Source organism: Ursus maritimus, unplaced genomic scaffold (assembly GCF_017311325.1).
Source record: "Ursus maritimus isolate PB19 unplaced genomic scaffold, ASM1731132v1 scaffold_23, whole genome shotgun sequence".
Lineage (NCBI taxonomy): Eukaryota > Metazoa > Chordata > Mammalia > Carnivora > Ursidae > Ursus > Ursus maritimus.
In genome coordinates, this window is record NW_024424786.1 from 39,004,200 (window position 1) to 39,020,891 (window position 16,692).

The following is a 16,692-nucleotide window of genomic DNA, read 5'->3' on the forward strand; positions in this document are numbered from 1 at the left end:
CAGGCTCATAGCAGAAGAGCCTGATGTGGGGCTCGATCCCAGATCGCCGGGATCACGCCCTGAGCCGAAGGCAGACGCTTAACCGCTGTGCCACCCAGGCGCCCCTCAAATAAATAAATCTTAAAAAAAAAAAAAAAAAAAGCTCAGACTCTCTTCCCAGGACTTTCTCTGAAAAGATGAATTAACTATTAAAGAGTGCTTGTTAAGAAGGCACTCGTAATGGATAATGGCTGTCTTCTCATTTACCATCCTCTCTGCTCCCTAGGTCAACTGCACAAACAACTAGGGTGCCCTGAGTAGAGCTGCCATTGCCACCAGAAGATGAGCAGTGTTTGGCTTTAGGGGACACTGAGGCCTACAAGCATAAGCTGACATATACACAGTCTCACTGAGAAGCTTTCCAGTCTTCTCCACCTAACTTCTGACGAATGAGCCCTCTTCCAAATATCTGGCCAGCTAGCCAAGGCACCTGCCCAGGTCATGGCCACTTAGTAACAAGGTCCAGCAGTCTCCATCCTCAGCCCAGGGTTGAGGCCACAGTGGGTCCAGTGAGGTAGATAGGAAGCAAATCCCAGGCTTCAGGTGCCGAGCAGGGAGCCCATTCTAAGGAGCATTTGCCCCTGATATGTCAGGGGACTGTCCAGGGTCCCTTTTCTTCCCTCTCTAGCTGAAGAGAGAGAGCTAGAGAGGTCTTCCATAATTAGCCCATCTTTCCTGTAAGGCAGTACCCGCTCAAAATTCCTTTCAAAACTCCAGCCTCATCTCTCACCTCTGCCTGAGTTCATTTCTCCTCGGACCCTGCCTCCTACGCTACCACACCAAATGCTTTGAAGCCCCTTTCCCCAGCCCAAGCCCTCTTGTTTTAGGCCCTCACCCAGAGTTTGAAGGTTACAGAGCCTCAGTTACTGTTGCTCGTGCTGCTTAGAGAGCAAAGACATGTTCCCTAGGTCCCGAGGCAGAACTCTTGAGTTAGTGTTCCTGTTCTGGGCCCTCTTAAATCTTAAGTATGGTTAACATACTACTTCAGACACAATGGTGGGCCCTCATGAGCTGGTCTAAGACACAGCCACCATTTGTTCTTCTCCAAATGGAACTTTTGCTAAGTTGGGGACCGATGTGCTGCAGCACATTTGCGTGTGCTTTGTGGAGATGTTCTCATTAGTTTGTAGTCCTAGCATCTCTTACGAAAAGTAAGTTGTCCTTCTGGATACTAAATGACAAAGACAAAAAGAAACATACAAAGGTACTGCCTCCCACCCAGAAAGGTTGTCTGAGAGCTACACTCACTCTCGCGATCTCTCAAAGGGATGAGTGAGACCAAATTCTCAATTTTAGCTGATTGCACTCATTGTCAGAAGGCACTGGAAACAGCCTCCCTTCCCCTGGCCAGTGTCACCACTCAGGTGCTCTCACCTGCTTGGGTTCCTAACAGTCTGCTGCAGGAGGAAGATGACGCCTCCCCCTGTGAGCAGGAGCAGCCCCATGGGGGTTTGCTCATGCAGAGAGCGGCCAGTTGGATTTTTAATGGTCACGCAGCCACATTGCAGCCCGGCCAGGTGGGAACTGCTCTGAGGCGACAGTGGTAGTGATGACCTTAGGTGGTTTCCCTTACTTATTCCCCTGCTTGGGCTCCGACCTCTGGCCACGGTGACTTCTGGGGCAGCAAGCGTTGTCCCATTGTTTTTTCTGATATTTCCTCCTCCTCCTTCAACACCCTCTTTGAGACTGGAGGTGTAGGGAGGCAGTCTTTTTTTCCACTTCCAGAGAAAGATGCAGTGGAAGGAGGCACATGTCTTATTCAGCACCTTCCAGTGTGGAGCTGGAACTGGATAGGACCCAGAAAGCCTGTTTCCCAGCCTGGAGCCGGATCTGCTCCTGGGCATGAAGATGTTCTAAGGAAACCACGTTGGAAAGGGTGAATACTAAGGGTTAAATCTGCACTCAGGTAGAAAGGTGGTTGCATAAATGCTGAGAGAGGTTTTTTGTGGGGGGGGTTAGTTGTTTTTTGTGGGGTTTTTTTGTTTTGTTTTTTATTAAGATCTCGTGCTTCTTTTTTACTTTGTGTTGGCAAAAACCCCAGGAGAAGATGGGAGATTCTGGGAGGAGATGATTATGCTGGGTGAGTCAACTGAGCTCCCAGCTGCCGTTTTTAGTTCCTTTGCTTTTCTGTAACAGGAGGCAGCTTGGGGAGGGGTGTGGGGGGCAGGGTGGGAATGCCGATTTGTGCAGCAGGACAGGAGGCAGGTGTGTATGGGTGAATTTTGTTGGCGTTCTTGGGGTGACAGGGCCTTACAGTCACTACATCGGTTCAAGGAGGAAATATGAAAGCCGAGTTCTCAGTGTGGCAAAGAGTAAATGTCTCCTACAAGTTACTGTCACTTCCCCAAATCAGTAGCTTTTAGAATGGCCCGAGCTGCGTTGCACTCTCACAGCAAGACACAGTGGTTTTGATAGGAAAGCAGTTGTGAGATTCAATGTGGAGAGGCAGAGAGCAGTCTCAAGTGGGAGGGCCCAGTGGTTGTGGGGCATCAGGAAGTTCAGAGGAGAGCCCCCCCCCCGTGATGAAAGGAGGGGGGCTTGGGCTTGTTTGAGGGGCTCAGGGACGGGACTGGTGGTGTAGGCCCTTCCATCCCTGGCTCTGCCTGTGTTCTGAGTCTGTCTCCAGTCCACCTTGGCGACCTCCTTTGCCTCCAGCATTGTATCGGGAGAGAGTACCAAGGGCCTTGTCAGCTGAGGAAGTTTGTTAGTGGAATGAATGCTGCATAGGTGTCCTCCATCCTTGGGCAAGGGGATCTTGTGGCTTCCTGCCCGCTTGGATGTTGTTGTCTGCAGAGGACACAATGTGGGTTATTGGTGCGGGGCCCAGAGACTGTCATGAAGATGCCCCTACACGTTTTCTTATTTATTCCTTCATACACATGTATTCATTCAGTAACTGTTGCAGACTCCTGCTCTGCGCTGGAGGCATTGTTGTGGGCCATGAATCAGACAGATCCGGTCCCTCCCTAAAGCACCGTCTAGTGGGAAGGCCAGATGGGGAACCAACAACTGTCTTGAAAGAGGAGAAAGAGGTCTTGTGACAAGAGGTTTTAATCTTCCTCTGCCCTTGTCTCACCTTCCAGGAGGGTGACTGTAAGGATCAAAAACTTGTACCATTTTTATTCAAGTATTTTACCATGGGCCAGCTGGGTGCAGGTACTAAGTGTTAGGCACTAAGGGCATACGAGGGTGAGCAAGACACCGTCTCTGACCTCTCAGAGCGCAAGGAGGCTAAGGCGTGGTGACACATAGTCAGAAGAGATGAACGGGTACAGACGGTGCTGTGAGATCCAGAGAAGGGAGAGATCACTCTGTGCTAAGGAGGTGTCTGGGTAATTCCTCGAACAAAAGGATTTGGGATAAACTCAGGATAAGAGTGTTTACTGACCTGGATCCCTTAAAAGAAGTTGTTACATGATAGCTGCAGCCTTGCTGTAGTGTGTGCATCTGTGTACCTCTTCGTACCACACTTCTGAGCCGTTCCCTACCCAGCAGCCGGAGTGGCAGAGCTGGGGTCCCACTGCAGATCTGTGACTGCAGTTTGACGCCCTTTGCTACCACACCGTATACAGCCAGACAATGTGCTAAATAAAAACATAAACTACAAAGGAAGGAAGAGGGAGGCCCAGGCACCTCAGCTGCACTGGTTAGACTCCCATCAGCTCCCCACAATCCTCTGTAAAGTGAGCCAAACCTTTCTGCTGCAGGCTGCCTTCTGCCTCCCCCAGAGCCCTGGGCTGCTGGCAGCCTGACTCTCTCCTGTGATATGGAGGAACTTGTTGGTCTCCATGGTTACAGTAACCCACTGGTACGGGCGGCGCCGAATGGAGTGCGAGGCTGGCAGTGTGAGCTTCCCCCAGCCCTTGGCACCATGTGGTACTGGTATGTCGGCTGTTTCTTGGACCTCTTCTGGGAGGAAGGAGTTAAGGAGCCCATGAGGAAAGGGAAAGCAGGCACACCTTCCTCCTCCTCTGGGCTACTTAGAGGCCAGAGGCGTGACTGCCTTCTCATTCACCCACTCCTTTTGGCAAGAGTGATTTTAGGTTAGGAAAGAGGGTCTTTTTTTTCCTGACAGCCCAGCCATGGTAGAAATTTTACTTTTCCCTATTCCAGAAGCAATACCAGCTTTACTCCACTGGTGCTTGTAGTCAAGTTCTTAGAGATGATCGCTCTTCTCTGGGCTCAGAGGACCCCTTGAGATGGGAAGGGGGTTCCTATCTGAAAGGGAAGCGAGATCGTAGGAAACGTTGTCAAGACCTTACTGTGCACTGGGCACTGGTCCACACTGGTGTGCATTTTTCGTTTTGTCTTCATGCCGATCTTGTGAAGTGGGTCCAGCTGGTGTCCACATGTCCCAAATGAGGAAACTGAGATCTAGAGAAGTCAAGGAATCTTGATTGTGCTCAGTGAACTAGTAAGGAGCAAAGGCAAGACTCCCACACCAGGCCCATCAGCCTCCAGAGCTCTGTCATGCTGTCCTGCCTCCCTTACTAAGTAAGCAGAGGTACTGTGGTGAGTCTAATATAATATACAGTTCCCTCCCCTAAGTTTCTAGATGGCAGGAACCAGATCTCTCTGAACTCTGCAACTAGCCCTGGCTCCAGAGGTAGGCACTCAACAAAGGTTTGCTGAATTAGCAACAGTAATTGGGGATTGAGATAGAGACCAGACACCAGTGAGCAGATTCTCAGGGACGAAGTGGTACTGGAAGCTGGTAAAGCTCTGGTTACTCAGTAGAATCCACCCTGTTTGAGGAACAGCCCAGCGTTTCAAGTGGCTGTGAAGGCAGGAGATGTGAGGGGTCAAGCGCTGTATTGTGGCGCCCCTGCACGCAGGGGAGCAGGCTGCGGGTGCTGTATCTGTTCTGGTGGCACTCTAGGTCACTTCTTGCTTGCTGGTCCTCCCAGGCACGTGCTGGGTCCTGCCATGGCTGCTTTGAGGCCTGCAGGCTGCTCCCCTCCTGGCCCAGGCTGCAGTGCTGGTCCCCCTTCCTTGGGGTGAGGCTTGCAGCTCAAAGAGCTAGCGGGCAGTGACCCACCGTGCTTTGGGCTTTGGGCTTCAGTTGCCGGCTCTGCAGGTCTCCTCTGTTAGGGGGGCACCTACCCCGGCTAGAAAGAGGGAGCAGCCCTCTGATACTCTGACACAGCCCCACCTCCCTTCTGTACTAGGGTATTGAGGGTGAGGGCACCCCGGGCAGAGTCATCACAGTTAATTTTGGGGGTGGGGAGGTTGCAGCCAGCCTCTCCACTGGTCAGTGCTTCCCCCAGCCTTACGAGATCTCTCCTACCCACAATGCTCCTTGGGTTTCTTGACTCTTGGCAGTTGAGAGTGACAGTTGCTCAGGATTAAAGGATGCAAAGAGGGTTCCTGAATGCGGCGAAGGAGGAAGGGTTAAAGAACTAGCCACTCACCACAGCCACGTGACTTGTCAGCTCAGTCATACCCATTTCTCCCCAGCCTCTCTGTTTGAGGTCAGTGCTCAGTACTTCCTCAGTTTACAAAACCCCTTACTGCTTCCCACAAACACGATTGAGGAAACAATCCTTCTGTCACATTGCAGAACCCTAGGGACTGGAAAAATGCTGCCGTTTGATCCTGTTCTGGCCTCTGAATGAAGGGGCAGGTGGTCGCTGGCAAGCCTGAGCCCAGGGTCCGGAATAAACCCGAAGCTCTTGCACTGAGATCAGGGCCCACTTTGGAGAGGAGTGAGAGGAGCAGGGCGCACTGTGGGACCCCCGAGTGTGTCCTCACAACAGCCCTATGCACTGGCCTGAGCCAGACACTGGCATTCTCCCCCACCCCCGGCTTCCTTATGTTCTTTTGGGGGAAGCCAGCAAAGGTGACCGTGAGGAACAACAGAGTGCTGACCTGGGCACGAAAGGCCTGGGCTCCAGTCCCAGCTCTGTGCTGGGAGGCTGTGGGACCTTGGGCAAGTCTTGTAACCTCTGTGCTTTAGTTTCTCCTCTGTAATGTGAGGATGCTACCTACAGGTGTGGAGAACATAGAGAATATGTGGCAGAAAAGATAGTGTCAGAAATGCCAAATGTGTGGATCCGGGCTCCTGTGTAAGGCGAACACTGAGTGGCATGGTCTCCTGCTATCTGTGGTCAGGTGCTGGGAGGGCACAGAGGAGGCTTTGCTCTTCCCTAGAGGGGTCTATGGCCTACCAGCATGAGATCTTTTAAGAGTTGCTTAGTGGGAAAGATCCTAGCCATGAGATATGGGATGAATTCGAAGTAGATCTGGGAGCCAGAAGAAAGGCATGACCAGAACACAGAACTCAGACAAGGGAGGGCTCCAGTCACCCCGAATTAGCAGATGCCCAGACAGGAGAGCTTTGCAGGAAGAAGGTGTGAAGACCAGCGTCCCAGCTGTCCCTGGCCCTCAAAGTTCTTAAAGCAGTGTTGTTGTTGGGGGGGGGGGGGGGACTCATTGGGTGTTGGGCAGGAACCTAGGAATGGACTCCCAGAATCAGGGCTGGAAGGGGCTTAGAGGGACATTTGGTTGGTTCCCCATCTTTGGGGCAAATTTTAGGATTAAATGTCTTATTCAATCAGTGACAAAGGTTTTTAGTCTAAAGGGGCTTCATAGGGTCCCTGAACTCCCTGAAATTACATCCAAGTATTTTACATATAAGTGGAATATGCATTTTCTAAGTTAAACACTGCTTTTTGTGAAGCAGGAGGTCCATCTGCCACTGTTGAATTGTTGGTTTCTTAACTTCAACTTTTGCCCCCCGTCTTGTTATCCCATGGGTGGTTTGCTGGTCTTTGGCAAGGCTGCTGCTCTCTGGGTCAGCCGGCCTGATTCACACATACTCCTCCCAGCCAATTGGAGCCCCTACCCAGGTCCCACCTGCTGCAGGTGAGATAAGGACTTTACGACTTTACGACAGCCCTGGCTGGAGGGAGCCTCCTCACCCTCTCCCAGCTGTTACCCAGCAAAGCACCTTGGGGAGGGTGGGGCAGCCCACTTCCGGGGAGGGGGAGGGGAAGGGAGAAGGAAGTTGAGCTAAACCCGCCTCTCTCTCTCTCTCTCTCTCTCTCTCTCTCTCTCTCTCTCTGCCTCCCTTCTTTCCCGTTCCCTGCCTGCCCTTTCCTCCCACCTTGCTCCTGGTGGTGTCGTGTCCTGGGACTGCATGCATTTTCTGGCCACCAGGCCCTGGCCTGCGGGAAGCTGTGGGGCTTTTTGTCCCTGTTGCTCTCCTTGCCAAGCCCGGTCTCTCTCCGCTAGTGGTGGTTTCGGTTGCGACACAGTCCAGGTTCCCAGGCAGGAGCCGCTCGGGCCTGGCTGCTTCACTGTTTTTCACTGAGGAGGTGGTGGAAGGTGTCGCCTGCTTCGGCTGAGTAAGGGTGGCTGGCAGAGCCGGCAGCCCCCGCCCTGGGCCTGGCTCTTCCCGGCCTCTGTACTTTGCCCTCACTGCCTGACAGGTTCTGCTCTGGGCTCTGCTGAATGGAAGTTGCTGGTAGTCCTTGTCCCTTTCTCCAGCCGGGTATGTTTTCCCCTTTTCTGTTGTAGGATTGTCCCCTTCCTCTCTCCTCCCTCCCACCCCAAACGCAGGATCCTTAAAGAATTGCTAAATGGAGCCGGGAGCTAGCACAGGTAGTAAAATTCATGGAAAGAGGCACTGGCTGGGAAGGGAAGAGGGGGCAAACACCGGAAGAAGAGTCTCCATAGGTTGAGTCAGCAGGCGCACCCAGAGGGAGAGGAGGGGGCAGGTGACAGGTGGAGGCCCAGGGAGACTGGGATCTGGGGCGGGTGCGCTGGGCCAGCGCCCAGGGGACCCTTTTCTTCCCACAGTGCCCAGGCTTACTTAGCCTCTGGCCGGGGAGTACCTGCTTATCACCCCTCCCAGCCCTAGGGAAGTCTCAGGACACTTGAGGCTGGGCCTGAATGCAGAGCCCCACAGCACGAGCTTTTCTGGGGGGAACTGTTGGTAGGAGCCCCCAGCATTAGGGAAGGGGCCCTGCCTACCTGAGTCAGCGCTGGGCCTCTGGGGTGGAGGCTGTCTTCCCGGCGAACCTGGCAACACGCCTAAGGCTGAGTTTGGAGATCCCAGGTTGAAGGGCTTGCTAGATAGAAGGCTCTTTCTTTTCTCCCCAGGTCCTATATTCCACCTCTCTGTTCAGCCTCCAAAGCTGTTCACATCCCACTTCTGAGTCAGGCCTGCTAAGTCACCTGTGTGGTCTGCCATCAGTTCCAAGTCTCACAGGGAGACCCCCTGTTTTTCCTGAAGGCTGCCTGAGACTCATGCTGGCAACTTGCAACAGACTTCCTCAGATTTTTAGGGTCTGACTGTAGTATGCTGTGGGCCAGGGCTTTGGGAATGTCTGGTGTTCCTATCTTACTGTGAACAGGGAGAACAGAGGTGGAGGGAAGAGTGTGGCTTTAGCCAGATCCTGTTTCGTCGGCCCAGAAGGGCAGCCAGTCCTCAGCCCGCCACCTGGTAAGATCTGGATCCAGGCTGAGTGGGCATAGTCAGGACCACAGAAGAGACGGTCTCCGCACCCTACCTCCGCTTCAGCCTTCAGGGCAGCCGCCTCGTGTGGGGCCATGGTCCAAGAAACATTTTCTACTGGAGACTTTTTCCTTTCTCCACTCCCTTTCTCTGCTTACTTCCCTGGGCTCTCCTCACCTTGGTCCACATCCCTGCTATGGGAAATGTCTCAGAGAAGAGGTGAAAAGGAGGGAGAGGAGGGCTGCGGTCTTTGGTCTTTGAGTCCTGACAGCTGGGTGATTTCAGTCCTGAAAGGGGAGTGGGTGAATTTGGGAACAGGGGATCAAAGAGCACGGGCCAGCGTTCTCTGCTGCTCTGGGTCCTAGACAAGCAGAACCTTCTGTCTTTCTGTTCTGGATGCCCGGCTTGGGACCAGCCCTTCACAGCTGCCCTGTCTGGTTGCCTCCTATGGAGGCTAGAAGTGCTGGTGCAGACTAGCAATGTGGGCCAGCGGGTCCACAGCTCAGCCTGGACCCTCTCCAGTGGGGAGGGCCAGAGCATCTCTTGTGGCCTTGGCTTCTGCTGAGCGACTGCTGGCTTAGGAGGGCTCCGCTCAGAGGTGGAAGTCTTATTGACAAAGAGATCTTTGACTTTGCAGACGGTAGTATTTGGGAACTAAAAATAATAGCAATAGTGGTTGCTCTTCTCATTGAGCACTGAATAAAGCATTTTACGTGTGTTCTCTCACCTAATGTGAAGTAGGGAATATTCCTCACTTAACAGATGAGGAAACTAATGCCAGTAGGTGGGGGAGTCAGGACTCGAACCTAGTTCTGCTGGACAGAGCTTCTTGGCACCCACTAGACCATCTCCTGACACAGATGTGTGGGATCACTCTGTGCTGGTCCTCTTTTGGGTGGTTTCTTTCCCTCTTTGTAATCTCATCTCCCTCTCGAGGATGGTTGGTAATAATAAAGTTAGCATGTGTTGAGTCATTGGCAGATTTAGGGTTTGGACGCTAGCAGTTTGTCTCTGGCATTTGCACTCTTAACCACATCTATCTACCCCTGTAAGGAAGGAGGTGGATGGCAGAGCCCGTGGTTATTGATGTGCTTGAGGTCCGGTGTGCCGCTGAGCCTGGCAGGCAATGCTGTCCTGCGGTGCCGCACAGACCAGCCCCGAGGGCCGGAAGCACCACGAGGGAGGGGCAGAGCAGAGGTTGGGCAGGACAGTAGGATTCCCAGATTTGGCTTCAGAAGGGCAGGGGGCCCAAATCTTCAAGTCAGCACTAAATTCCTATTACCAATTTTGAGGGCTTGGAGACTGCCAAGCTCCTGCTGCCTTTGGCTCATAGCCTCAGAAAAGAGGGGAGTGACAAGAAACTTAGGGGGTGAATTGGAGGTTTCCAAGGACATTTTTGCCACCCATCTTCGTCTCATGAGAGCTGGGGCAGAGGAAAGGTTTTCCCTGTTCATGGCCCCTGAGGCAGGCCAGGTAGGATGTAGGCAGTCTAGCAGCACTTGCTGGGAGGATGGGGCTGAGAAGAGGTAGGGCATGGAGGCCCAGCCTTCAGGACCCTGATGGAGGGGGCTCAGGGTACTCTTCAGTAGATTGAGCCGAAGGCAGGTACCACTAGGGCCTAGGAATGCCCTTCTCTCCAAGGGGTGTGAACCCTAGGATTGCTGTGGAAGGGTAAAAAGCAGGTGTTTGAAAATCTGGTCTAGCAAACACTGAGGACCAACCAGAGTTAAGTGAGCAACAAGGTGTGTGAAGCACAGAGGGCAAGAGAGTTGTGTGGGGTGCAGCGGGCAGACAGCAAAGGCCCTGGGGACTTGGTGGAGATGGGAGGGTCGGAAAGGACTCGCAGGAGAGAGAGAACATTCCCTTAAGGGCGAAAGAGGTTAAAAGGGATTCTGCTGAGATGTCAGGAAACTCTCCCTTCAAAATCGACCATATGCGTGGGATCTTTTTTTTTTTTTTTTTCCTCGAACGCCTGAATCCATGAGGTTTTGGGATCTGAGTCAGACCACTTACCCCAAACCTGCCAGCAGCTACTATGCAAGGAGAAAGAAAGGCCCTCCATTAACACAAGGAAGAAGGGGGAAAACATCAGTAGCAGGCTATTTGCTTTGTGTTCTTGTTTTTCTGCCTGGAAAGCATCTGGTGAGGGAAGCCGGCTTCTTGCAGGGAACCCTGGACAGTTCCTTGGGTGGCATAGCAAGTCCTTTTCCCTGTGGTTGTGGAGGGCTTCATGAAAGCCCAGCCCGAAGGGGCCGTGGAAGGAAGAACTTGGACTCACACTCATCTGGTCATCCTGCTCTCCTCCACACTGTGTCCTTGAAATTTCTGAGGTAGCTCTGGACGGTTCCGGAATGAGGCTCTGGCAGCACTTTGTCTCAGTATGTGGGAGCGATGGCGTGAGGCATCATTTACCTTTGAGAGGTAAATCAGGGCTCCCGACCGAGACTCGGACCAGACTCTTAACACTTTCATTCAAATGTAATTCATATGCCACACAATTCACCCGTTTAAAGTGTATGCTTAAGTGGCTTTGAGTAAATTCACAGACAATCAGCAGTGCATTAGGAAACATTCATTAGCACAGAAAGAAACCCCACACCCCTTGGTTGTCACCCCCAAGTCCCCACTCTCCTCAGCCCTAGGCTAGTCTGTCTCTGTGGATTTGCCTATTCTGAACATTTCAAATAAATGGAATCATACAATATGTGGTCCTTTGTGACCAGCTTTGTTCACTTAGCGACCTGTTTCCAAGAGTCCTCCATGTTGTAGCAGGTGTCACTGCTTTTCATTGCCAGCGAAGGTTCCACTATGTGGCTTTTCCATACTGTGTTTCTCCATTCATCAATTAGCGGAAATTCGCGTTGTTTCCGCTCTGGGGCTATTGTGAGTGTGGGATGTTATGAATGCGCATCGCTGTGGATGGCCGTTGCATTCGTCTTCGGTGTGCACCGAGGAGCGGAACCGCTGGCCCACGCAGCAGCTCTGCAGCTCTCTGAGGAACGTACACGTCTCTGTGTAAACGTGTGTTTTCGTCTGTGTCATACCGTTTTCGTGTTCCGTTCATGTAGCTGTTCAGTGCCGTTGCTGTCATTTCTGCTTTGTCACACCCTTATTCGAGCGATGGGATATCTGAGGGCAGCCAGTCGCCTTGCTCAGACCCTGTCACTCCATTTGTTCGCTGCACAAGTTTCATTGAGCACCTGCCATAACTCAGATCGTGTAGGTGCTGGGATGTGTGCCTGCCTTCCTGAGCTTCCATTCTCATCGGGATCGACAACAAATGAATGTAAAGTGATAGATAATAAAAGTAAAGGTGAAGCGTTGGGTGGTGATGAGTGCTTTGAAGTAATTCCGATTGTTGGGCTCCTGGGACTTCGCCGCACCTCCTTGCCGGAGCGTGAACAGGCAGCAGCGCGGCCAGCAGGAGGCGCCTGCCCACAGGAGGCGGAGAGGCTGGTGGGTTATTGCGGAGCAGTGGGACAGCACAGGTCCTGAGCTCCCACGCCCAGAGGACGCTGGCACTGGACCGTATGCTCTGCTCTCTTGGAGTGAAGACTGGCTCCTTTCTCATTTCCTCCCCTCTGCCTTCCAATCCTCAGCCTGCCTGCCAGCCCCCTGCAGCCCACCCCTACCCACCCCCTCCCTCAGCCTCGGGTTTTTTGTGGAGAGCTAAGGGCAAGGGTATGGGGAACTGAGAGGGCGGCGTCCGGAAAAGTGTGCATGTCTCCACCCTGCAGCCCACCCTGGGACACCTCGACCCCAAGCCCAGCAGTAAGTCCAACATGCTGCGGGGCCGCAACTCAGCCGCCTCTGCTGACGAGCAGCCCCACATCGGCAACTACCGACTCCTTAAGACCATCGGCAAGGGTAACTTCGCCAAGGTGAAGCTGGCTCGGCACATCCTGACTGGGAAAGAGGTGAGCTCCGGGGGCGGGGCGCGGTGGGACGACTGCCACAGCCACCCTCTTGTTGGCAGGTGGAAATGCCATCAGGTCGAATGGAAGTGCTGAGAGGGAGGAGGCAAAAGGAGGCGGAAATACAGAGGAGGAGGGAGAGTTGAGTCCTGGGTTCAGCCTGCTCAAAGAGGGAATCGGGGGCTTTTTGTCTCCTCTGCAGGTAGCTGTGAAGATCATTGACAAGACCCAACTGAACTCCTCCAGCCTCCAGAAAGTAAGCACACAGTACCTTCTGTTCCTTTCTAAACCTCTCTTCAGGGGCCAATGATCTACTGACCCCGTGTGGGCCTCCTCTTGAATCCTTAATTTAAAAATCTCTGGTCATTTCACTGTCCCTGCTGCTCCATGGCTCTGCTGTCTGTGGGGCTCTGATCAGATCCACCACGTTGACCCCTCCTAGGTGGGCTTCCTGGCCACAGGCACTGGCTCTTTAGAAGTCTTTCTGCCCTTCCCCACCATTTGGCCTATCTATCTGACCTGCTTCCTTGCTATCTTCTGGCCCATGGCCAGCCCTATGCAAAAACACACGTTGGTAGCCATTACTAGAAACATGCGTTTGGTGACTCCAAGATCTGCAGTGATCCAGAAGAGTGGCTTTAGATGTACAGGGATAAGAGGAGACAGGGAACCCTGCCACCAGATTTGTGCCAGCTACATTTTAGGGGATGTGAGTATGGAAGACTGGGGTTTTTAGAAGCTCAACTCCAGTTTTCGAGCCCTTGACAGTTTGTGCAGATTAAGGACAGGTACTCGTAATTTGCCTTCTCACTTCTAGGCTCCTCTTGGCCGAAAGTCACAAAGTCATTTGCATGTAGTGTTCGCTAAGTGAGGTTGAACTTTTCCTTCCCTCCTTGACTTACAGTGGGAAACAGGTGTGTCTTAGCTAGCTGATCAGGTGGGGACACATACACCCTGGTTGGGAAACTATGAAGAGCTGGTGGGGACATGAAAAGGAGGCTTCGATTGCAAAATGGGACAGCTTGCCGGTGATGGCTTGATATCGAACTGGAAACTCTCTGCCCTCTCCCCTCATCCTGGGCTCTGGCAGTTAGGGGAAGCAGGAAATCTCCCGTCTGGTTCCCAAAAAGCTGCCCCTGTTTAGGTCAGTCACATTTCCTTGTGCCCTCCTACTCCCCGGACCCTGGCTCAGAGTTCCTGACCTTGATTCACCTAGTTCTTTCTTTCATGCGGTAGACTGAATTTTCTTTCCATGAGTACATTGTGTTATTTGAGTTAGGAGAGGGCATAACCTCATGCTGATAGTCAACTACAGTGGGATTAGGAAGTTTGGGACTAGGGCTGGGGGCTGGTATCGAGAGGGGCACTCACGACTACCAATGTGGAGGTCGAGGTGCCTTAACACGCTGGCAGCCAAAACCAAGGTGTTTCCTATTTTTTGTTAGCCCTGGGACCCCTCAGGGTTCTTTGATTCAAAGGAAACCCTACTGTCATCACCAGGGGTTTCCTTAGAGCTTTCCGGAAGGAAGGGAAAGAGGGCTACTCTTGACATGTTGGCTCAGACCCTACAGGGTGGAAGCCAGCTTGGTGTGGGCCATTTAGTCTTTGGTGCAGTCCAGCCTGCCATATGGTAATTGCCACAGTCAGCCAGCCTGTCTTATTTCCCACCTTTTTTTTTCTCCTTGCCTCTTCCTGACCAGCCGGCTGGAAGGCACCAATGCCAGACAAATGTAGCCGTTTTAAAAGCCTTTTAACATACACTGTTACCAAGGCCAATCTGATTCTGGCCAAATCACTCTGTTTAAATTTGATCCCAGCAGTGATCCGTAAAAAGGACAATAGTGAAGAATCTATCCCCCTCAGGGTTCTCAGCTGAGCCCAGAAAACTCCACTGTTCTCCCCGGAGAATGCCCCTCCCAGGCCAGCGGGGGGCGGGGGGTGGAGGGCGCTGGTTGGAACCCTGGCCACTGCCTCTGGCCACATTTCAGTGTTACTTCCCTGTTGCTTACCACCCCTGAGGTGGTGTGCAGGATTTTTTGCCTCTTCATCCAAGACAACTGCTGGACCAGGGAAGAAGGCAAGAGAAACCTGGGCTCTAACAAGAAAAGGGAACCAAGTGCAGAATCAGATTCCCGAAGATTGGAAAGCCTGTCTCTTCTTTTCCTTTCCAGCTCACAAAAGCTCTCGGATCTCATTAAGGGGAAAAACCGTGTTCACTTGATTCCATAAACTCTATCCTGAATTAGGTCTCCATACCTCTCCTCCCCCCCAGAAAAACCAAAACAAATATAAACAACTAGTTCTGCTCTTTGTGCAAATGGTGAGGCCTAGAAGTTACCAGTATCCCACCTCCAGTTCTGGCCCCCGCAGAGGGGATGGAGGTCGTTTCTGTCATCTTTCTTTATGGAAATACATGGTTTGGAGTCTCTGATTGTGTTTCACAAAGAGCGTGAGTGTGTGGAGGTGGGTTTGATTAAAATTGGCATCAGCTATATATAGGAGCGGCTTCTGTCACCGCCCCAGAGGCCCAGGAGAGAAGGGCCTGCCCACTAGTGCAGAGCCCTCTGACTTCTGTAAACCAGATGATGGGGGCCCCCTTCAGCAACCCCCCCACACACACACACAGACCAAGCTGGAGTTGGTTTTGTCCGTGAACTTTAGCGGCAGCCCTGGTTCTGAATATTCATGTACATGGGCTCTCACTCCCTCCCTTTAGAGGCTCCCAGCCAACCCCGTCTGCTGTTTGGGGGTTGGATTTAGGGAGACTGCAACAGGGGGCACGTGGCTGGTCTATCCAGATAGATGCTGAACCTGAGGGTACAAGTTGCTAGAACCCAGTTTTCCTCCTGCTGACGCTTCTGCTCTCATTCCCTTCACCTACTTCTCAGCCATCAGGGACAGGCCCAGGTGACCTGGACAGCTGCCCTATTTCTTTTCTCTGCCTGTTTTCTCTTTTGGGAGAAGAATCCTAGCAGTGGTTCTGTTTGGAGGGTACCTAAAGGGAGCAAGTTAAGTAAGCATGACCCTTGGTATTTTCTTTTCTAGCTATTCCGTGAAGTAAGAATAATGAAGGTTTTGAATCATCCCAACATAGGTGAGAACCAGATGTCATTCCTTCTTTCTTCCCCCAGAGCACGGCTCCACTTCCCAGCCTGTACTCCTCCCCAAGGCGTGCTGCTTTCTGGAGTCTGGAGTCCTTGAGATTGCCTCTGGGGAAGCCCAACTCAAAATCCAGCTCTCCCTCTGGCACACTGGGCTGTCCTGAGTCATGTGGCTGCCATGAGAGGAACTTGCCCTCGTCGGGGAGGGGAGGAGAGGGGGCTTTCATCCCAGGGTGCCTCTGCTCAGGTCGAGGCTCAGAGTGTGGCCCCTGCTACTTCTCTGACTTGTGACTTGGCCTTTTCTTTTGTAGTTAAGTTATTCGAAGTGATCGAGACTGAGAAAACTCTATACCTTGTCATGGAGTATGCCAGTGGAGGTAGGTGTGGAAGCGCCTCTTCCTGCACGCGCCCCCCCCCCCCCCCCCCAGCCCTTACCAGTAAGCTCCGACCTGGACCCCGCCCCTGTGTCTTGCAGGAGAGGTGTTTGACTACCTGGTGGCTCATGGCAGGATGAAAGAAAAAGAGGCTCGAGCCAAATTCCGCCAGGTGGGTGTGGCTCCCTTTGCGGAGTATGGGCCCGACCTCTGCCTTTTGGGGTTGGCATGTAAGAAGGAGCTGCCTCTCTCTAAGTGGCCTGTGGAGGGTCCTTTGGGCTTTGCCTGTCGCTGTGGCAACACAGAACTAGGTCACGGGATCACAGGTCCGCCAGCCCCGTGGTCCACCCTCAGGTGTCGCTGGGCTAACCCTTCTTCCTTCCTTTCAGATAGTGTCTGCTGTGCAGTACTGCCACCAGAAGTTTATTGTGCACAGAGACTTAAAGGTAAGGCACACTCTTGTCCCCTTTCTCTGAGTCGGAGCCAGGTTGTTCACGCTCTGTCCACAATGAGTAACCATCAAGCCCTGAGTGTTTAAGGAAACTCCAGCTTTTAATTTTTTGGAGTTGATGAGGAAGCCTCTAGGGGTGCTTCTGACAGGGGCCTCACGACTGGACTTAGATCTCATTCTAGCCAGTGAACAGAGGGTCTCTACCTTCTTGTCGCTGGGCACATCACCTTTCAGGGCTGCCAGGCGTGGCAGGGGCACTGCAGGCTCTGCTGGCCCTTCAGGCAGCCTGGCCGCTGACCGAGGGCAGAACGTTGACTGACCCACACAGCTGCGTCGCGGGCGCGCACTCCCTCAG

The 16,692-nt window shown here is 52.8% G+C and overlaps 1 protein-coding gene across 9 annotated transcripts in view; it reads left to right on the forward strand.

Annotated features, from left to right (window-relative positions):
- The window catches only part of MARK2 (microtubule affinity regulating kinase 2), a 54,632-nt gene that overhangs the window by 27,428 nt on the left and 10,512 nt on the right, over positions 1-16,692 (forward strand). For 7 of the 9 annotated variants that reach the window (XM_008708947.2, XM_008708945.2, XM_040639283.1 and 4 more), the window contains exons 2-7: positions 12,235-12,414; positions 12,614-12,667; positions 15,457-15,505; positions 15,824-15,889; positions 15,988-16,058; positions 16,276-16,332. In XM_008708947.2, the coding sequence (XP_008707169.2) occupies positions 12,235-12,414; positions 12,614-12,667; positions 15,457-15,505; positions 15,824-15,889; positions 15,988-16,058; positions 16,276-16,332 (477 nt within the window). Of the gene's footprint in view, positions 1-7,114; positions 7,532-11,455; positions 11,784-12,234; positions 12,415-12,613; positions 12,668-15,456; positions 15,506-15,823; positions 15,890-15,987; positions 16,059-16,275; positions 16,333-16,692 lie in introns of those variants that run through there. The other 2 variants (XM_008708953.2, XM_008708948.2) reach the window with 2 other exon arrangements.